The sequence below is a fragment of the Coregonus lavaretus genome, assembly GCF_964263955.1.
Source record: "Coregonus lavaretus genome assembly, contig: HAP1_SCAFFOLD_643, whole genome shotgun sequence".
NCBI lineage: Eukaryota > Metazoa > Chordata > Actinopteri > Salmoniformes > Salmonidae > Coregonus > Coregonus lavaretus.
In genome coordinates this window covers 269,787-292,627 of record NW_028164093.1, presented here as the reverse complement: position 1 = coordinate 292,627, position 22,841 = coordinate 269,787, and the positions used below count along the sequence as shown (strand labels likewise).

Here is a 22,841-nt window from a genome sequence, read left to right as displayed (position 1 = left end):
AGCTGGACCACAGCTCTAGACCTGGGATAGCTGACTAGTTAGGATTAAGAACTGCTTTGGGATCATGTCATTGGTCAGTGTGTCTGACGTGACTCTGTCTGTCTGTCCTTCTTCACTAACAGGAGCTACAGACAGCGGTGCTACGTTGAGTCAGAGGTTCACAGAAGATTCTGCCGGTTTGTCATCCTTATTCTTTCACGTTTACATTTTAGTCGTTTAGCAGTTTGTTGATGTGTTTGTGACATCACATCTATGTCACGACAGTGTTCAGATGTCTAATGTTTGTTGGTGTTTCTCAGGCAAATGCCTCCGGGTGACTATGTGAAGAAGCCTGGGGATGCAGACTCGTTCTACAGTGACCTGGCCCCTGGGGTCAGCACCAACTCAGGCTGTAGCTCCAAGAAGAGGTCTGGCTGTCTGTCTAACCTGCAGATATACACGCTCTCTTTCACCCCCTCCATCGCCTCCATCTCACAAAACATCTCTCTTTTCGCATTCAGGTGTGACATCATCTCACTGCCATCGCAAACGTCTCTGTGTGTGTGGGTCTCTGTGGTGGGGGGTTCTTGTTGTGTGTATGTCGAGGTTGTCTTGTTCGCAATATGTGTAGGTGGTTGTGTAGTGTTGGTTGCAATATGCCTCTTTCTGCACATTCTTCTTGTCACGTTGTCATGGTGTCACTCCCTGTTGTCATGGTATTTTCACACTCATATCGCTGTCTGTCATCATGCTATCGTTCACAGTCGTCATGGTGTGGTTGTCTGTTCTTATGGAATGTACCATCAGTCTCTCCTCCACCTACTATGAGCTGTCTGTCTATTCTCTACTGTAGACAAAATAATATAATAATATATAATAATATAATAATATAATAATAATATATAATAATAATATAATAATAATATAATAATAATATCTGCCATTTAGGAGACGCTTTTATCCAAAGTGACTTACAGTCATGCGTGCATACATTTTACTTATGGGTGGTCCCGGGAATCAAACCCACTAAACAGATCAGGTTGGGGATCAGGTTGTCATTAATGATGATTGTGTAGATAATGGTTATCTCTGTTTCTGGCCCTGCTGCCTGCATTGTGTGTGTGTGTGTGTGTGTGTGTGTGTGTGTGTGTGTGTGTGTGTGTGTGAAGGTCTAATGGTCTGTCCCACTCGTGGAGCGAGCGAATCCCTGACGCCAAACACATCTCTGACATTTGTGAGAACGGACGACCCAGGAGCAACTCATGGCAAGGTAAATACACACACACACACACACACTGACACACACACACACACACACACACACACAGTTATATTTCCCTGTGCTAACCGTATGTTACTGTGTCATTTCTCTGTAGGAAATCTGAGTGGAAATCGCAAGAAGTCGAAAGGGAAGAAGTTCCGTCCTCGCTCCAACTCTACAGAGTAAGTCACCATGTTCCTGGATGGGCTTCCACATGGCCCAGGGATTGTATTTACACCCACCCAGTCACTATATAAATCAGCTCCAATAGCAGCAAGCCAAGAGGATCTGTATGGTGAAATAGACTAATACAAATTGTGGGATCCAGCATTTTATAAGAAAGTGTATTAATGAGTTACATTGACTATTACCAGAGTTTGGAACCTTAGAGACGCCATGGTTCTAGAATGTTGTACTGTGCTGTTCTAGAAAGAGAAATGGCATTGTAGAATGCATGTGGGACCTAATGGCAGTCACTATGGCCATGCTTGAACGGACCAATGCTATTCGTTCTTTATCTAGGGGTTAGTGTTATGGGTGAGGGTAAATGTAAAGGTTAGTGTTAAGGTCAGGGCTATTGGTTATAAAGATTCAATTTGTGAAACATACTTCTGTCCTTTCTAGCAACTTCTGTACTTTCTAGCACGGCCACTCAAAAACAACCCTAACTGCACATGCTCCTCGTAAATGAACACAATTAATGCCTTGTTGACCTCTCAGCCTTGTTGACCTCTCAGCCTGTTGTTGTTGTTAGTTTTTTTTTATTTTCTGGTCTTGGCACCTGAGATCATTTGCAGAGCAACTGTTCTTGTTTGAAAGCATGGGAGTGAATGAGGAGAATTTAACTGCTTGGACCGATTTGTGACACCCGGCCAAAATGCAAATGACCATGTTACTAAAACACAACATTCATCTAGTCAAGTTCTTCACAGTCCCATCTTGTCTTCCTCTCACTTGCATCTTGGTGGAGTGTGTTCAGAATGTCTTTGCTCTGCTCTCCTAAAGTATCTCCTCTTCCTCCCTCATCCTCTTCCTCCCTCTTCCTCATCTCCATCCTCCTCCCTCTCATCCTCTTTTTCCTCCTGTTTCCTCTCCTCCTCTCTTCTCGGTGTGTCTATCACTCCCCACTCCTGCAGGTATTTAACCCCTCGCTTCCAAACAGAGCATTATGATGTAACTAAGTGGGTAGAAGATGTGAATAAAAACAGTGAAGGACCCTACCTTAGGTATTACCTCAGATCATCTCCTATTCCCCCCTCTTTTAACTCCCCTTTGGTTTGGGTTCAATTTGGCCAGGGGAGGTAGGGAAGGGTTATACCAGTGGTTCCCAAATGGGGCTCAGTTCTCTTTGTCACAGATAAAGAGCAGATTGATTGGTAGTTCTGGTGATGATGTCAGAGCTCTGATTGACAGCTCTCGGCCCTCTTGTGTCTTTGGACTCCCATGAATCATTGCTTTTAGCATAGGATGGTTCCTTCTAGGATTTAGGATGGTTGGTTGTATCAATAGCTGCTGAACTGTTAGTTACAACAGTTTTACATTTTGTTGAGTATTGAGTAACATAATTGTTTTACTTTATTTGTAATGACATCAAAATGGAAGTAATTATCAGAAATCATCTCTATTACTAGTCTATTTCCTTATTTCCCTCTGTTGCTCTTGCCATGTTCTCTCTTAATCTCTGCATGTTCAGTGTTGTGTTGGCTCTGATGTCATCATTGTGCTACACACATGTCTAAGTCTGAGTCCCCTACTGAGTGTCTCTGTGCTCACCAGCCTGGTCGCTTCATATTTACCCACCATGACACCATCTCCACTACATCTCTACTGGTCCTGGACCAGCCCAGATACGCCCCAACACAGGCACAGGTCTAGTCAAACTAACTGTACTCAGTGGGTGACTGACTGACCTGCCCACTCCCACTCCCAGCCACAGCACAGCTGGCCCTGTTGCATTGCCTGATGATGTTGCAGCGGTTGATGATGTCATAGGCAGGTTGATGAGAGGTAGAGGTGACTGTTCCCAGACCAGGGCTGTTCAGACTGGCCTACTCTGGCACAGGCAGATGCTTCCCCTAACCACAGCTCTAGGGTCAGATTACTATACCCCCCAATCTGAACGTTAACCGTTAGGGTCATGAAAAAATGTCTGGCCTCAGTGTTTAGGGGCAACTTCTGCCTATTCCGGACAGATCAGTAAGAGTGATGATGTCACCGTCTATAGTGAGGTAATTTCCTGTCTCTTCCAGGACGCTGTCCCCGGCGAAGTCGCCCACCTCTTCCACGGGGTCCATTGCGTCCAGCCGGAGGTACCCTTATCCCATGCCCCCCCTCCCCGACGACCAGAGGAAGGCCAACAGGCAGAGTGCCAGGGTAAACTACTATAACAACACAGTATATATCACATACTGTACATAACATCTCAGCCGTAACATATACTGCACATAACATCTCAGACGTAACATATACTGTACATAACATCTCAGCCGTAACATATACTGCACATAACATCTCAGCCGTAACATATACTGCACAAAACATCTCAGCCATAACATATACTGCACAAAACATCTCAGCCATAACATATACTGCACAAAACATCTCAGCCATAACATATACTGCACATAACATCTCAGACGTAACATATACTGCACATAACATCTCAGACGTAACATATACTGCACATAACATCTCAGACGTAACATATACTGCACATAACATCTCAGACGTAACATATACTGCACATAACATCCCAAAAAGTAGGTAAATACAGTAGTAGTCCATGACGTGTGTACTATAAATACCCCTATTGCATTGTGGGGTTAACTGCAGTTAAGGTACTGAAGCCATTATCTAATTAAAGTCTTTATCTCTCTCATCTCTTCATCTCCTTTCTCTTCCTGCAGCTGTGGGAGACTTCAATATAACACTCCTGTTATCTACTCTGCAAATCTACTTAAGAACTACATTTTCGTCCACTTTTCTACAAATGAAAATAAAAACAAGGCAAAAACAAAATTGAAACAAAATGACAAAAAAAGCACCTTGTATGAAGAGAAGAGGGGAAGATGAAGAAGAGGAGTGTATGCGAGGTCCTCCAGACCTGACCTGCTCAGTAGGGGACGCTACAGGAGCCAGCTGTCATTCCTACACTGACAAGCCTAGACAGAACGAGGCAAGACGAGATTTCTCTTTCAGATCAGCTGGAGATCCATCAGAGATCAGCTCATCACTCGTTGGTGGGGAAAAAGCAAAACTGTTGTCATGGTAACGGTGCAGACAGAGAGGAGAGGCCTCGTTGGGGATGTCTCCCCCACTCCCAACATCCCACCAGCTCCCACCACACTCTCCTAGCTCCTCCCTCAAACTGTCCCACCTTACCTTACTCACCTCTCCTCTCCATGTCCCTGATAACAATCCTCGCCCCCCCCAACCCCCCTCTAGCCCTGCCCCCATGTAAACGCTCTCCTCTGATTGGTGCTCCTCTTTGTTGAGGGGCGCGGACAGCTATCATATCGGCAGATTTCTTTACCATTTTGAAGCACGCTGTTGAATTACTGTAGAAAACTCCAACACTTATGCATGAGAACCCCCTGTTAATCAACTCTTCCTAGTGTCATAAAGAAGAAGAAGTCTGGGACGGACAGCATGCGGGGGATGGTGATGTCATACATACTGTAGGCCTTTAAGCTTTCTTTACATTATAGGCTTCTTTTATCTCGATGATCAGTGACTCATTCAGTACTGTACCACACATTATACTAGCCAACAGCCCCTGACATGGACCCTAGACCCTAGCCCCTAGCCCCTTCACCCTAGACGCTTGACCCTAGGTCCTAGACGCTAGCCCCTAGAACCTAGACACTAGACCCTAGCCCCTAGACACTAGACCCTAGAACCTAGACACTAGACCCTAGAACCTAGACACTAGACCCTAGGTCCTAGACACTAGACCCTAGGTCCTAGACACTAGACCCTAGGCCCTAGACCCTAGAACCTAGACACTAGACCCTAGGTCCTAGACACTAGACCCTAGGTCCTAGACACTAGACCCTAGACACTAGACCCTATAACCTAGACCCTAGGTCCTAGACACTATACCCTAGGTCCTAGACACTAGACCCTAGGTCCTAGACACTAGACACTATACCCTAGAACCTAGACACTAGACCCTAGACACTAGACCCTAGAACCTAGACACTAGACCCTTGAACCTAGACACTAGACCCTAGGTCTTAGACGCTAGCCCCTAGAACCTAGACCCTAGACCCTAGACACTAGCCACTCCCTGTTCTCTTTCTTTCTCCCTGTCAGGTTTTCCTGAAGAATTTGATTATTGTTGTAAATATGTACAGCTTAAAGACAGAGTAATGTGTGTTTTTCTTTTTTACTGACTGAGAGGTGAAAGATTAAGGGATACTCCCTCTCTTCTCTCCTCCTCCTGCCGTGGTTTGTGTTATAGACAGACGTGGTCTCTGTAGGTCTTTGTAGAGACCCTGCACTCGTTCTGTCTGTTCATTTCTCGCTGAACTCTCTCTCTTCTCTCCCATGTGGCTGTGTGAACACACCAGCGTTCTTTTTCTTCCACAGCAGAATGTACAAACAGTGTTCTATCTTTCCGCTCTGTGTCAATGTCATCCCTTTCTCTGAGTAATGCACACTCAGTCACAGCCCGTCATATTTAAGACAGTAAACTTAAGAATGTAATTTATAACATTAGCTGAGAATTTGATCAGTTTGGATATTGATAATGATGAATATGATTTGAAGTAAGATAGTCCCATGAGCCCTCCTTGTTAAAGAGGGGAGAGAACAAGTGTTTTTGTGTAGTTTTAGATGTGATATACATGACTTTTCAAAGTGTTCATTTGGTCATGGTGGTTTAGAGAAGTTGGAGAAATGTCCTGTGACCTTAAGCAGTGCATTCTCATTCCTAGCTATGGTCTGTGTGTACAGCAGGGGCGGACTGGCCATCTGGCATTTCAGACAAATACCAGATGAGCTGGTCCATTTTTAGCATAGTGGGCCTGTCTTACTTGGATTTTTTGGGCAAAATGATCATTATCTGGCCAATAATGGGGGCCTCAATTAATAAAATGGGCCGCGTGGGGGCCAGTGTGTTTAAAATGCCAGGGCTGATTTCTGGTCCCAGTCCGCCCCGGTGTACAGTATGAGACCAGACATAACAGATAGATACAACTGGAACCCACTACGCCACTGAGATCCAATTGGATGATGGTTTGTGTCAGACGAACTTGAGAAACTGGGAATTGTTGGATAAAATGATTCAAATGTGCATTTTTACTTTTGTTTTGTTTCCTACTGCAAGTTTGCCCTGCTGTCTGTTAATGATGACACGTCATGTACAGTGCTTGCTGTTTGAGATTTATAAGACCAACAGAATGACAGTGGATCTACTAGCTAGTACTCCATCGCTGTTCTCTAGTAATCTGTCTGTGAGGCTGTAATACGAAATAAGCATGTCATTGAAATACTTTTTCCTTGATTGCCAATTGCTGTTATCTTCTTGGATTTTCATACCACAAACCCCATTCCAGTAGTGAACAGGTTTTCAACATAATCAACCAGGTCTCAAACATTTTCATGAATGTCCCGAGGAATCTAGTGGTTTAAATGTGGCTTAAGATTCAGGTTCAGGTTCTTACCTACTCAGAGTAGGATAAAGTGTCCCTAGTCACTGATCCAAGGTCAGTTTTGTATCTTACCACCCTGATGGTAAATGTCGTGAATTGGGGAGTGGTAAGCTGATCTTAGATCTGTGGCTAAAGGGAAACTTCTCTGTACAGAAGTCACAACCCCCATCCTGTAGTTACTGTACTGTCCATATCAGTTAGGTCTGCTGTATGTTGTTAACTGCGTATGCTTAAGTTTAAAATGTGGGCACTGTTCGTTTTGATTTTCTACTGTATGCACTATGACTGTATAGATATTAAGATCACCACAATATCACATTAATATTGCTACTGTATGACAAGTATCAAGTATTTTTTTTAACTCTTAAGTACCTTTATAATATTCACTATTTCTCAGTGTTGTGTACAGCCATTATTCAGACAGACCAACTGCGTTATTGTTCTTCTGTGCATTGATGAGTGGAATGGAAACATGATGCGGTAATTTTAGTTTTTTAAAGCACACACTCGTCTCAGACCGCTCTGGCATGTGCAGATCTGTACATGTCTTCTATGGTATGAGGATGGGACGCAGCTATGGCAACATGGGGTGCATTATGCTATAGAGATCTGTGCAGGTGAGCTCTTGTTGACCAGAGCTCTCATCCTCACTCTTGTCTTATTTAAACTACGATATGATTGGCTGGTGCTTAGTAACTTGAACTTTGACCCAGAGATTCCCTAGGCTGTGGTAATATGAAAATAAAGGATCATTCTTCTCAAGCAATATTTTAAATATCATACTGTGCTAATTCTGACAAACTATGATCATTCACCTGCAGGTCATAGGATTGTGGTATATTATATGTTTGGATGGTGGCAGGTGGAACCTGTCCAGGTAACAGAGATGGAACTTGCCTGCTGTGTGTTGTGTTGCTATCTGTATTAGTGGCTGGACTGACGTAACCGGACCACACAGAGAAACGTCCCAACGCACACACATAGCATGGACAGACAGGACAGAATCTTGAATGTATCAATACAACCAAGCACCAACCACCCAGCCGTAGGTTATATCAGGCCTCTGTATGTACCATGCAGTCTATTGAGAAGTAGGTTATATCAGGCCTCTGTATGCACCATGCAGTCTATTGAGAAGTAGGTTATATCAGGCCTCTGTATGTACCATGCAGTCTATTGAGAAGTAGGTTATATCAGGCCTCTGTATGTACCATGCAGTCTATTGAGAAGTAGGTTATATCAGGCCTCTGTATGCACCATGCAGTCTATTGAGAAGTAGGTTATATCAGGCCTCTGTATGTACCATGCAGTCTATTGAGAAGTAGGTTATATCAGGCCTCTGTATGTACCATGCAGTCTATTGAGAAGTAGGTTATATCAGGCCTCTGTATGTACCATGCAGTCTATTGAGAAGTAGGTTATATCAGGCCTCTGTATGTACCATGCAGTCTATTGAGAAGTAGGTTATATCAGGCCTCTGTATGTACCATGCAGTCTATTGAGAAGTAGGTTATATCAGGCCTCTGTATGTACCATGCAGTCTATTGAGAAGTAGGTTATATCAGGCCTCTGTATGTACCATGCAGTCTATTGAGAAGTAGGTTATATCAGGCCTCTGTATGCACCATGCAGTCTATTGAGAAGTAGGTTATATCAGGCCTCTGTATGTACCATGCAGTCTATTGAGAAGTAGGTTATATCAGGCCTCTGTATGTACCATGCAGTCTATTGAGAAGTAGGTTATATCAGGCCTCTGAATGCACCATGCAGTCTATTGAGAAGTAGGTTATATCAGGCCTCTGTATGCACCATGCAGTCTATTGAGAAGTAGGTTATATCAGGCCTCTGTATGCACCATGCAGTCTATTGAGAAGTAGGTTATATCAGGCCTCTGTATGTACCATGCAGTCTATTGAGAAGTAGGTTATATCAGGCCTCTGTATGTACCATGCAGTCTATTGAGAAGTAGGTTATATCAGGCCTCTGAATGCACCATGCAGTCTATTGAGAAGTAGGTTATATCAGGCCTCTGTATGCACCATGCAGTCCCATCCAGCTGCATTACGCTCCTACTGCAACCTTAACCCTCATATGTACCACTACAAAATCTATATACAGTGGGATCCCAAATGATTGACACCCTTGATACAGATGAGCAATAATGACTGTATAAAACAAATAATTAAAATACTGAAGTATGTATGCAACAAAAAAAAATGGGGAAATTATATTATTTGATACTAATACTCAGAGAAAGAGATTTAGTTGAACAGGTACTACTTTCTTTTCTCAAAAAGGTAGGGGTCAAAATGATTGAAACGCCAAAGGAATCTTATAAAGTAGTCAAACGTTTCATATTTAGTTCCATATTCCAAGCACACAATGACGTCATCAAGCGTGTGACTCTACATTTACATCATATAGCAGACGCTCTTACAGGTAGTACTCTACCAACTGGTTGGATGCATTTGCAGTTTGTTTTGGTTGTTTCTCGTATTATTTTCTGCCCGATAGAAATGTTAAATAATGTAGTGTGTCACTTTGGAGTCACTTTCAGGATTATCCGTAATTAATGTAGAAGTGTTTAGAAACATATTCTATTCTTATTTACAATAAAAGTGACTCCAAAATGACAATACATTATTTATCATGAATTTCTATTTTGCACAAAATAATTTGAGAAACAACTGAATCTAACTGCAAATGCCTCCAACAAGTTCGTGGAGTCACAAGCTTGATGACGTCATTGCGTGCTCGGAATATGGGACCAAATAATACACTTTTGACTTTATTTATAAGAATCTTTAGGGGAGTCAATTTTGACACATACCTTTCTGATAAAAAATAAGTATTACTTGTTAAACAAAATCTTTCACTGAGCAAGTGTATTAGTATAAAACAATCATTAACCCCCTTTTTAAAATACAATATAGCTCAGTATTTGAATTATTTATTTTATACAGTCATTATTGCTCATCTTTATGGAGGGTGTCAATCATTTGGGACTGCACTGTATAATTACTGTTCTTTTCTTTCACCGTATGTTGTACATAGACTGACAATGCAAAAATCAATGCCCATCTTTTCTTTTCTTTTCTTACAATATCATTCAGTATTGTAATATATTTAATATAAAATAAAACTTTCATCGATATTTTCTGTGTATGTATGTTTATTTTCCCTTAAGGTGGCAGCATTAATTAACATGTTTAATCCTACATGATGGAAAAGGAACATATTACATCAAACAGATAGTCAGAGACTACATCCAGCAGAAAAACACACTGAAAAGCACTTCCCCTCCTTTTTCTCAGCCCTCTTTCTCGACCTCTAACTCTGTCCATAGTGTGGTCATAAGGGGAGGGCTGGAGGACAACACCCTGCCTGGGTTATGACTGTGGGTGACATCATCGTCAGTGTTTTCCATAGATAATCTCAAGCAGGGTGCAGAGACAGGATGAATGTCGAGGAGTCATCCTACCTAGGATATGATAGGTAGGAACATCACCCTGACTTCCACAATATTGAAAACGTTCCAGGCTGAGTGAACGTGTATCAAGTTCAAACCCTTTTTCAAAACTGCAGAACGTACTAACCCTGAATGTTCCACAGTTCAGTTCAAACTGAGGGGGTGGGGCCCCATGTGAGTGAGTTCTTGGCTGGGACCGCCCCTCTCAGCGCCTGTAGCCTATCACGGTGCAGGGACTCCGTTGCCATAGAGGCATCCTCGTCTAGTGATTGGCGGATAAAGGTCTTGAGGTGTGCGATGCCAAAACCGGTGGCGGCTGAGATAGGAACAAAGTGTCTGAAGACCATGTTGTTCTTAGGAACCATATCCTCGGGTAACAGGTGGGAGAACTCTGAAAGGGAGGAGCACACCAGGGGAGCATTATGAGTAGTCTAATGTCATAGATTGTACACCTTAATTATCTTAGATTATAAACTATGTACACTACCAGTCAAAAGTTTGGACACACCTACTCATTCAAGGGTTTTTCTTTATTTTAACTATTTTTTACATTGTAGAATAATAGTGAAGATATCAAAACTATGGAATAACACATATGGAATCATGTAGTAACCAAAAAAAGTGTTAAACAAATCAAAATATATTTTATATTTGAGATTCTTCAAATAGCCACCCTTTGCCTTGATGACAGCTTTGCACACTCTTGGCATTCTCTCAACCAGCTTCATGAGAAAGTCACCTGGAATGCATTTCAATTAACAGGTGTGCCTTCTTAAAAGTTAATTTGTGGAATTTATTTCCTTCTTAATGCGTTTGAGCCAATCAGTTGTATTGTGACAAGGTAGGTGCGGGGGGGTATACAGAAGATAGCCCTATTTGGTAAAAGACCATGTCCAAATCATGGCAAGAACAGCTCAAATAAGCAAAGAGAAACAATAGTCCATCATTACTTTAAGACATGAAGGTCAGTCAATAAGGAACATTTCAATAACTTTTAAAGTTTCTTCAAGTGCAGTTGCAAAAACCATCAAGCGCTATGATGAAACTGGCTCTCCTGAGGACCGCCACATGAATGGAAGACCCAGAGTTACCTCTGCTGCAGAGGATAAGTTCATTAGAGTTACCAGCCTCATAAATTGCAGCCCAAATAAATGCTTCACAGAGTTCAAGTAACAGACACATCTCAACATCAACTGTTCAGAGGAGACTGTGTGAATCAGGCCTTCATGGTTGAATTGCTGCAAAGAAACCACTACTAAAGGACACCAATAAGAAGAAGAGACTTGCTTGGGCCAAGAAACACGAGCAATGGACATTAGACGGGTGGAAATTTGTCCTTTGGTCTGGAGTCCAAATTTGAGATTTTTGGTTCCAATGCGGTGTGGGTGAACGGATGATCTCTGCATGTGCATTTCCCACTTGCAAGCATGGAGGAGGAGGTGTTATGGTGTGGAGGTGCTTTGCTGGTGACACTGTCTGTGATTTATTTAGAATTGAAGGCACACTTAACCAGCATGGCTACCACAGCATTCTGCAGTGATACGCCATCCCATCTGGTTTGGGCTTAGTGGGACTATCATTTGTTTTTCAACAGGACAATGACCCAACACACCTCCAGGCTGTGTAAGGGCTATTTTACCAAGAAGGAGAGTGATGGAGTGCTGCATCAGAATACCTGGCCTCCACAATCCCCCAACCTCAAACCAATTGAGATGGTTTGGGATGAGTCGGACTGCAGAGTGAAGGAAAAGCATCCAACAAGTGCTCAGCATATGTGGGAACTCCTTCAAGACTGTTAGAAAAGCATTCCAGGTGAAGCTGGTTGAGAGAATGCCAAGAGTGTGCAAAGCTGTCATCAAGGCAAAGGTTGGCTATTTGAAGAATCTCAGATATAAAATATATTTTGATTTGTTTAACACTTTTTTGGTTACTACATGATTCCATATGTGTTATTTCATAGTTTTGATGTCTTCACTATTATTCTACAATGTAGAAAATAGTAAAAAGAAAGAAAAACCCTGGAATGAGTAGGTGTGTCCAAACTTTTGACTGGTACTGTATATCATTAGATTACCGTGTGGGTTCAGGAGTTGCTCCTGCAGCTCTGTGAGTTTGTCCTCTGCATCAGGCAGGTCCATCTTATTGACCACCAACACAGCAGGCTTACACGGGAGATCCTCCTTATACAGCTCCAACTCCTATACGAGGGGTCGAGAGGAGGGGACGGGGGGCAGAGAGTGGGATAAGGAGAGAGCGAAAGAGAGAGGGATGATGAGAGAGGGAGAGAGAACATAATGTGATACTGGTGCTGGGAGGGAGGGAGAGTGTGTGGTTTCTGTGTAGATGTGTCCTGCTAGCCTCACTTTAGTTAAAAGTTGAACGGCCTCAAAAGCGGACCTAAAGGGTGTTTTGCTTGCCAGCTGGAAACCACAAACGTCCACCTATGACCAGAGAGAGAAGAGAGACTTCATCAGTATTACATTCTCACCACAAATCTCCTTGAAACTTTTGACCATAAATTGTGTTTATTTTTAGGTCGAACCACAAAGATCAGCTGTCTGGTCCTCTCCACGTGTTTGAGGAACTGGTGGCCCATGCCTCTATTCATGTGGGCCCCCTCTATCAGCCCTGGGAGGTCTGCCACTGAGATCTACACCAATCCGAGGAGAGAACACAAAGAATGGACCAATCAGAGGACAGAACACAGAATGGACCAATCAGAGGACAGAACACAGAACGGACCAATCAGAGGAGAGAGAACACTGAGTATGGACAAACCAGAAGAAAGACAATCTTGAGAATGGACCAATCAGGTGAAGGAAAACATTGAGTAACACAAAAGGGAGGAAGTGACCTCATCTGCTTCTCTTACCTGTTTATGGTCTTCATACATGACTTTGCCAATCTCTGGTCTCAGGGTGGTGACTGCAGAACGACAACACTAACATTTACATTTCATAAATAACTCAAACACATCATGTTGTCATCCTCCATTCAAACATTTTACAAAACGGGGTAATATATGGAGCATACACTTAAACGGGATGTGTGTGTAAATGTGTACTCAATACTCACAGGCATAGGTGGCAATCTGGGGTTTGGCGTGTGACAGGGCGGTCAGTAGAGAGGACTTTCCTGCATTGGGGAACCTGGTAGTGGGGGAAATCATTAAGTCTATGTGTTCCTGTATGATTGTGTATGTGTCCCCTGTCTCACCCCACCAGGCCGAGGTCAGCGATGAGTTTGAGGTCCAGTCGTATCTGTCTGGTCTGGCCCTTACTGGGCAGGAACTCTGAGTGGTAGGAGCCTCCTTGACCTCCTCTGGCCACCAGCACACGATCTCCCTCAGTGTTGAGCTCACCTATGGAGGGGATTGATGAACTATGGTCAGTTTAATTTACACCCAACACTCTCATCCTGAGTGCAGACATCAACCTCATCTTCAACCAGTACCCTGCGCCTTGTGTCAGTGAAGGAGGTGTATCGTGTGTAAAGACTTACCGAGGACTTTTCCATCATCATTGGTGACAGTAATGCCAGGAGGAGCAAAGACTTCTTGGTCCTCTCCTTTCTGCCCCCTCAGAGCACGGACACTACACACACACACACACACACACACACACACACACACACACACACACACACACACACACACACACACACACACACGTTGAGATTTGGATTAGATTGCTGGTAGTTCATGTCATGACGCTTCCAAAAGGATATTGGAAATAATTGTTTTCATGCGTTATCCAATATGTGTGCCGTCTACATATGTAAGTGATCGACCGATTAGCTCACCATCCAACCAGTGAGTTGTGGTTCAGACCTACCTGCTGTTGGTTCCTACTCCAGCGATGAAGCGTTTCTGGGGGTACTTATCCTTGACCCTCTTCAGAGTAATCTCCTTCTGAGCCACCACCCACACGTCTCCCCCTTTCCCCCCCTGACCCCCCAGACGGGGCAGCCCCATCCCCCCACTGCCCCCTCGCACATACAAACGCAGGTTGTCCACGAAGTTACCATACTGGAGGAAAGAGAGAGTAATGATGACATCATTGAACACTTTGTGTCAAGACAACTGAAGTATCTACAGCAATCAATATCTTGTACCGTCTTCTACAATGACGTGGACAGTAGGCTACACAGCGAAACTATTTCCATAACTAGCAAGTTCATTGTACAAACGACCATGTAAAACTGACAGGACAGCACAACCAACTAGTGAAGGGCAACTCTGAGACCACCTACGACTAGCAAACTAAGCTAACTAGCATCGCTACCTGGGTAGTAGAGCGACAGACAGGAGGGGTTAGTTATAAATATATTTGGTATAGCTAGCTTGTTAGAGAACTATAGTGCAACTGTATTTGTAACAGTGGGTTACTAACCTTCCGGTAACAAATCCTACTGATCCAAACCATTTTGACTGAATATTTAGAAGTTACAGTTGACCATTTGTGGCATTTTTGCCTGAAGACGTCAGATTAGCCGTTCACATGTGTTGTTTGCATAGGTTGTTTGGTGGTGAAACAGGAAACAGCAAACTGGGCGGTGATTCGATGATGTCAGCGTCAGTCAAGATAGCTAGTCCCGCCTCCCTCTCCTCCCCAGCTAAACTATGCACCCAAAATATTAGGCTATGTTGTGGGATTTTACCAGTAGGCCTAGTCTACAAAGAAATCACAGTGTTTTGAACAATCATTAGGTTACATCCCTTTTAAGATAAATGTCATGCACAGCAGTGATAACCTTTCAAAAACAATTATTATTATTATTATTATTAAAAACAACACTAATATAGGCTAAGTCATTTTACGTTAGGCCCTATTTGTTTATAATGTTATAGCATAGCCTACCCCAAATTAATTAATTAATCTATTCAGTCAGTCAGTCAGTCAGTCAGTTGGTCAATCAGTCAGACATCATGTTTGTTCATAGGCTATCCTTGGTCAACTGTCAGCTCGTCCAATTTGTAAGTCGCTCTGGATAAGAGCGTCTGCTAAATGATGTAAATGTAAATGTAAATGTGCGCTCCTTGCATGTAGGCTATGACAGGTGTGGGGGATTTATTATTCTCATAATTGATGGGATGACTAACTTAGAAAGAATGCATTCTTGATTGTGCTGATGTGGGTTGTGTTACCTGGCAAGCTGTGATTGATGTGAAGAGCTGTTTTAGGGGGTAAGATAAGATAATAATTTGTGTCTCCAAATACTAGACTATACTGGTTCTTTGTGATCTGTGAACCATCCTTGGACGTAGGAATGGTGTCTAGGGGAGCTGGCTCTTCTCACCATGACAGGTTGTTATGATAAACTTATGCCTGGCAACCGGGATGCGCTAAGGGGCTGGGACTAGCCCGTGCGTCAATGGATAGGCTGAGTAAGTCTAAACCACGCTCAGCCTCTACTCTGATTGGCCAGCAGAGAGCGGGAACTGAGAACTGTCAAGAGTATTTGAAGAACAATCTGAAACAATGGATTAGTTCTCTGAGTGCCCTGCGAGGTATTTCAAGGAGCCCGTATATACGAACGTCATATTTACCATTGAAGGTTTTACATTAATTAAAATACTAGTATATCTTAGAAGTTGTGTTGACCTCTTTTGTTCCTAATACCAGATTTGAATTGACGCAACTTTGACAATTGGTGACTTCCGACGTGATCTGGTAAAGGGACTTTGCTGGGTATAGTCCGGCCCATTTGGTCATCCCTGTCATTGGACGGTGTGTTTCACAAAGAGTCCGGACTACTAAAAAAGGTAAGCAGAAACCTATTGTTATATAACTAAAGTTCTGCACATTGGCTTTATCCAAATTAATTTTGTGAAACACCTGTTTGATGTAAGTGAACTAAATTATGAAACTATTATGAGTAGATAAGCACAATATTGTGACATGCAAACCTTTGGTGAATGTGATGTTAAACCATGGTACCAGAGAGTATTTGTGCTACCGGCAAGGTCCGTGGAATACGGCTAGGTTCAGGAGACAATACTGACATCTACCGGCAAGGTCCGTAACTGCGAGAATACGGCTAGGTTCGGAGATACAGGGAAATATTGGCCAAGGGCGTTGGCTACTGATACATATCCATCGAGATATGGCTAGGATCAGAGGAGCGCCAAAATTTTAGTTGAGTATTGTTCCTTTGACACATATCCAGAGAGATATGGCTAGGTTCGGAGGAAAATACTGAAGTCCCCAGGCTAGGATCACCAGGGTTGAGAACTGTGGACACAGGGAAATATTGGCCAAGGGCATTGGCTGCTGACACATAACCATCGAGATATGGCTAGGATCAGAGGAGCGCCAAAAATTTTAGTTGAGTATTGTTCCTTTGACACATATTCAGAGAGATATGGCTAGGATCAAGGCGCATACTGAAGTCTCTGGACCACCAATGGTGGAACTGTGAGATACAGGGATTAATTGATCAAAGTGTAACGTTGTGGCACATATCCACTGAGATACGGCTAGGATCATAACGGGCACTTAAATTTTAGATAGTGTTACGCTACTGACACGTATCAGAGGGCTAGATATGGCTAGGATCAGGGGGACACTGGGTGTTGTTATATGCAGTAGTGCGCGAATGATTTATGAATTATTAAAAATAATAAACCTGTATATTAAGACGTCTGTGGCTGTCCAAACTGTATAATTTGTGAATAACTGTTGGGTTTGTGGTTGCTTAAACCGTATAACCCGTTAATAACAATTGGGAATATGAAGGTAAAATAATGAATAATTAGTATGACTAAACTGAAACGTTTGAACTGATATCATTGAATTGTAACGTTTGACGTTTGATATAGCATAACACTGGTTTTAAATAAGTAAATTGAAGTAATATGGTGTGGCGTTTAATTTGACGTATCAACCATTGGTTAAATAATTTGTTTTGATTTACCATTTGATGTGTGGCACTGTAAGAATACTGCTTTCAAACAATTAGACTGAAATAATTCGGTTTATCCTTTAAATTTAAACGTGCACCAACTTTAACTAATTAGGTGGGAATTATTTGATTTAAATAAATAGACTAAAGTACCTTAATTAACGGCAGAATATTGAAAACACTAAAACAAGAAACACAGCTCCTCAGAGGACACGGAAGGTAGAGTTGCGAGGGGAGGGGCTGGAGAGAGCGAAAGTGTGGCTTTTGGAGCCAGGAAAGACTGGGAGTTGGCTGGGAACGCCACACGGGGTGATTATTTGAGAGGTGCATGTGGGTTTCTGACGAGGGATGTTCTAAACTTGCTCACCCGAACGTAGACGTACGTCATGGGTGAGAAAGTAGAGAATATTTACATTTGCATTTTTGGTAATTTGGCAGACGCTCTTGTCCAGAGCGATTTATGGGAGCAATTGGGGTTGAGTGACTTGCTCGAGGGCACATCGGCAGATTTTTCGCCTGGTCGGCTCGGGGATGGAACCGGCGACCTCTCGGTTGTTGGCGCGGCGCTATTGATCACTAAGCTGCCTGCCGCCCCATATGAGTTTAAGGTTGTGGCGTTGTTTGATCATGTGATAAGGTTTAATGGGTAATCGGACCATAACTAAAGTGGTTATAGAAGTAATGTATAAATAGTAGTAGAGCCAATAGAGGGTTCCATTGAACTTATGTTTTGTTGGGCATTTAAATGGCATAAGGTGAAATATGTGTGTATGAGGGAATTCAACGGCTGGGATGAATGGTAACAGGATACTACTTAGTATTTGGTTGGTTAATGCTAAATGGAAGATTTGGAGCGTGGTTGGGGGTTGGGGGTTAAAAACTCACTTATTCAATAGGGAATGGGTGGAGAGAGAGAGAGTTTTTACGTGTATTAAAAGTTGCATAAGATATCTTTAGTAGTATTCTAGATAGGTCTATGAAAATATGTTACAAGTACGAATGACATTATTTCCTAAGAAGGAAGATTGTAGGGAAGTTTCCCGCGCCTCCCCCATAATGTAGGAAGGAGCAGGAGAGGGGGAGGAGAGGTGAGAGACAGTACATAGTTCAAATGATAGGAACATCATTAAATGTATGCTTATCAACGATATCAAGTATTTGTTTTATTGATTAGGGCCGAATCAGAGAGAACGGTTAAAGAGATTGAATAGCGAACTGAAATGGGTTAGCGGGAAAATACAAAATAGTTGGACAATTTTAGAACGATTATTTATTTTCGTTACGGGGAAGCAAGTGGCATTGGCTGTTGTGCTGGGGAAATAGCGCCAGCCTGTGGTGGGTTCTGGATTTGTTATAAATACATTTATATTTTAAACTAAAGTGATGGAATAGACTACAATTATAACATCAGAAAAAGGGCACAATATAATTCGTAATAGTTATTATAATTATTATTGATAGTTATTGCAGTTATTATCATTGATTCAGTAATGATAGAAGGATAGAGAGAAAGAGGCAGGAAGAGCTAGAGAAAGTAAACACAGAGAGTTTAAACACAGGGAGTTGAAGAGATTACATTTACATTTTAGTCATTTAGCAGACACTCTTATCCAGAGCGACTTACAGTTAGTGAATACATTTTTTTTCTTCATACTGGCCCCCCGTGGGAATCGAACCCACAATTAGAAGACTATAATAAGCCAGGGAAGAGAGAGTGGTTAGATGATGAGGAAGGGGATGACTAGTACCCTTTGATAGCCTTGCCGAACCCAAGGGCTGGGGAGGAGCATGCACCAGACACACTGGATGTATATAGGGCGTGGACACAGCGAGATGTAGTGAGAGCTATAGAGGGTGTAGTGCACCCTAAGAGAGTGTTTGAATTGGAAACAATTGAATTGGCTCTGCAGCAAGAACAGAAATCATACCTCACCTTAACAATATTGGGGAAAAATATTAAATTATTGTGTGACACAGGGGCATGTCGAACAGCAATCTGTGTAGCCGACATACCCAAAATAATTAGAATTAATGGGGAAAAAATCATGGTACGTTCGGCCTCGGGCCATCAATTTATGGAGCGATTATCAGCCCCTGTGACTTTACAACATGAAGATTCAGGGGGAGAGGTATGCATACCTGTACTGGTATCAAGCCTGTGTCCAGTAAATTTACTAGGAAGGGATGCAATGACTCGGTTGAACGTAACTGTGAAGCCTACGCTGAGGGGTATGAAGGCATATGTCGTAAGGGATAATATGGTATTGAGCGGGGAGGGAAAACCATGCTATTGGTATAGCCAGGATCTGCTAAGAGGGGGACTTACAGACATACCGAAAGCACTAATAGACCTAGGAAATGAGTTAGTGATTGGATCAACTAAAATGACAGTAGATTACTTACACTGTACAGTATGGTGTAATGAGCACCCAGGCCCTAACCCAGATTATGAGGAAGAAGTGTTAAAAACCACAGAAAAAACAATTGGGTTAAAATGGGTTCACAGAGCCAGAGGCTTTACAGAGAAAGGTGGAGCCCCCATGTTGCCCTAGTGAAAGAACATTCAGAGGAATGGTTATCACTAGGTAAATGGATAAAACAGGGGAAAAACATTACTGACTGGCAGAATACACCAAATGGGGATCAGTATAGCCACTCCACTGGGAGATATAGAAGAAAGTTGAATTGGAGAGCAAAAACCCTGCCCGGGGTCCACCTGGAGACAAGTTTTAACGGATGACAGGAAGAGATTTTCTTAACTCAGGAACAGGAGGCTGAGTTAGCAGCAATTCCGTTCAAATTATGGTCACAAGGACCAGCCGATGTAGGACTAATTAAGGGGGTAGCTCCAGTACAAGTGATTCCTCGATCCGATCATAGACCATACCAAAAGCAATACCCTATGAAACCAGAAGCAATAAAAGGGATAACACCTACATTTGAGCATTTACTTAAGGGAGGGGTGATAATTCCTGGAGATGAGGCACAATGCAACTCTCCAGTATTTCCTGTTAAAAAGGCGGCACCTAGCGCCGACTGGAGGATGGTCATGGACTTGCAGGGGGTTAATAGAAATATAATTCCCAGAGCTCCATGTCTACCAGATCCACATACATTGCTGAACCAATTGAAACCAGAGAACTCCTATTTTACAGTGATAGATTTAGCTAATGCTTTCTTTAGTATCCCAGTTCATCCGGATAGTCAGGGGTGGTTTGGCTTTACTTTTCAGGGAAGGAAATGGACTTACGCTAGGATGCCTCAAGGCTACTCGGAAAGTCTTACAATCTTTGCCCAGGCTATAACTAGGAATTTGGGAAAGTTTGAACCTAGGGAAGGAAGCCAAATGTTAGTCTATGTAGATGATATTCTATTGGCTAATCCCACTCAGGAGGGATGTAAGAGGGATACAATCCAATTGTTAACCTTCCTGGCAGAACAGGGACACAAAGTGAGCAAAAATAAACTTCAACTTTGGCAGAGCGAGGTCATTTACCTAGGACACACTATAACTCAGGAGGGGCGAATGTTAAACTCATCCAGGAAAACTGCTGTACTTGAAGCGCCAAAACCATTAAACAAAAAACAAATGATGAGCTTTTTGGTAATGATAAACTGCTGTAAAGCTTGGGTACTCCATTATGTACTGCATACGGGTAAATTAAGTGATCTTATCTATGGGAAGGCAATGGCAGCCCATGGTAAAATCATTTGGAATTCTAAGGAGGCATACATACATCAGGGATGTTATCCAAATGGTAGAGAGTAAAGAGGGATATGACATTAGTCGTGATTTAAAGATGATGAGGGTTTTTTTTTGGTGGGCTATTAGATATAACTGGGTTAATCATGAACATAGAGGTTTTTATTCTTTGTTGCTAGGCAGAAGACTTAGGTGACCTAAATATGGACTTGTCATGTCCAACAATCAGTCTTCAAGTCAAGCCCGGGAGAGCCTGGGTAGAACAGAGTTTGAACTAAACATTAGTGTTTTTACAAGATAAGAGATTGATGATTGGATTACTAATTGATTCTGAACTGGATGAAAGTCGAATTTAGCTGCCATAAAATAAAAAGGAAGTGGGAGGAGCAATAAAGAAGCAAAAGACAATCTCAAAAATGAAAGGCATGGCAATTGGATGATAAATTACCTAAGGGATTGTTTAGGTAGGTGGTAATATTGACACATGGGCAAATCATGTGTCAAAAAGGGGGAGTGATAGGATTAAATAATAAATATATACGAAGGAGAGGACAAAATACTTAAAAAAACAAAAACAAGATTAGAAATTGAGAGCTGAACATGTATGTGTGAAGATAGTTTATTAACCACACCCGTATGTCAGAGGTTTTGTGCCCCACAGGTGAACTAAAAGAGAAGGTGAGCATCCAGTCCCTAAAAGAAGAAAAACTGGAAGCAGGCCTGTTGGGAAGGGCCCTATCAAGTCCTATTAGATCCACCTGGGTGCATGTCACACACTGCAAAAAGGTAAACCCAGTTACACCTGACGAACAAACACAGAGTTAGGAGAAAGAACCGATCACCACTAGGGCTCGGGGGTTGGCTCCTTAACGAAGATTCCCTTACCCTGTCTGATCATCCCTGTGTGAGTTCGATAGAAGGTAAAGCAATGGGTTGGCATCTGACATGTTCTCAGGGCGAGGGTGGGGATTCACAGGTCTCCCGACGGTAGGTAGCTGTCTGATTGTGGGGGCCATATTCCTAACACACTCAAACCCTCCTGATCAGCCAGAAGTAGTAGTTAACCTAACACAAGTTGATAAAATAATACCTGAGCACAGTCTACGAAGGCATAGGAGACAGCTAGTCGTAGGGAAAGGGGAAGTACTAGGGACTTTAGGGAAGGACATCACCATATGTATGTCACCATGTACATCCTGGGACTATGTAGTTGCTCATACCGAGCGGGGGGGGGGGGGGGGGGGGGGGATATGTCAATCTCCATATACAGTTTAGGGACAGGTGTAGTATTGTGAAAGTAGGGAATTATGCTAAAACAGGTTACAGACCTGAACAAGTGAGATATCCTCTTCAACTGGGGCATCCTATAGAGTAAACCTCTCTGAGGGAGGTAGTGAGACCGGGGCTGTGAAGATAGTACAAACTATAGACCTGAAGGTGAAAGAGTCTTGTAGTAACTTGAACTATCTGTATCCCCCGATAACAAAGTCATCCCGACCTAGGTTGCCTCCGTTTGAAGTCTCAGGGGATTCTAATTGTTTTTCTAGGACTAGTAAGTAGGATACAGGGTAGGGCATCTTAGCTCCTGCTCCCACACAGAGAATATCACAACTAAAAGAGACCATGACTAATCTCTCCTCTTTGTTGCAGCCAGAGGATTTTAGGAACCAAAACCAGGCCCGTGCTGACATCTGATGGTTGTGTGGTGATAACTGATTGTGAACTCACCTACATATGTAAACAATCAAACGTGTCAGAGACTGGTGAGTTGTCACGTAGAAAGTAGGATCTCCTCCCGGGATCCTTTGATGAAAGGATCCTTTGATGGGATAGCAGTACCTCGAGGGGTTCCAGAACAATTCAAAGCTAGGA

At 42.7% G+C, this 22,841-nt stretch overlaps 2 protein-coding genes across 2 annotated transcripts; one reads left to right on the top strand and one right to left on the bottom strand.

Moving 5' to 3' along the window:
- Positions 1 to 128: 128 nt before the first annotated feature.
- On the top strand, positions 129 to 4,264 carry LOC311117471 (disintegrin and metalloproteinase domain-containing protein 22-like). The gene is made up of 6 exons (XM_084192395.1): positions 129 to 176; positions 300 to 407; positions 1,149 to 1,249; positions 1,356 to 1,422; positions 3,490 to 3,613; positions 4,147 to 4,264. Exons 2-6 carry the CDS (start codon positions 304 to 306, stop codon positions 4,165 to 4,167), a joined length of 417 nt encoding a protein of 138 aa, XP_084048521.1. The 5' UTR covers positions 129 to 176; positions 300 to 303; the 3' UTR covers positions 4,168 to 4,264.
- A 5,788-nt stretch (positions 4,265 to 10,052) lies between these two features.
- Positions 10,053 to 14,867, bottom strand: LOC311117470 (GTP-binding protein 10-like). Its single transcript, XM_084192394.1, has 10 exons — positions 14,755 to 14,867; positions 14,197 to 14,390; positions 13,865 to 13,956; positions 13,580 to 13,724; positions 13,439 to 13,512; positions 13,236 to 13,288; positions 12,906 to 13,013; positions 12,727 to 12,804; positions 12,438 to 12,561; positions 10,053 to 10,754 (listed from the first exon to the last, which is right to left on the bottom strand). Exons 1-10 carry the CDS (start codon positions 14,785 to 14,787, stop codon positions 10,513 to 10,515), a joined length of 1,143 nt encoding a protein of 380 aa, XP_084048520.1. The 5' UTR covers positions 14,788 to 14,867; the 3' UTR covers positions 10,053 to 10,512.
- Positions 14,868 to 22,841: the final 7,974 nt, after the last annotated feature.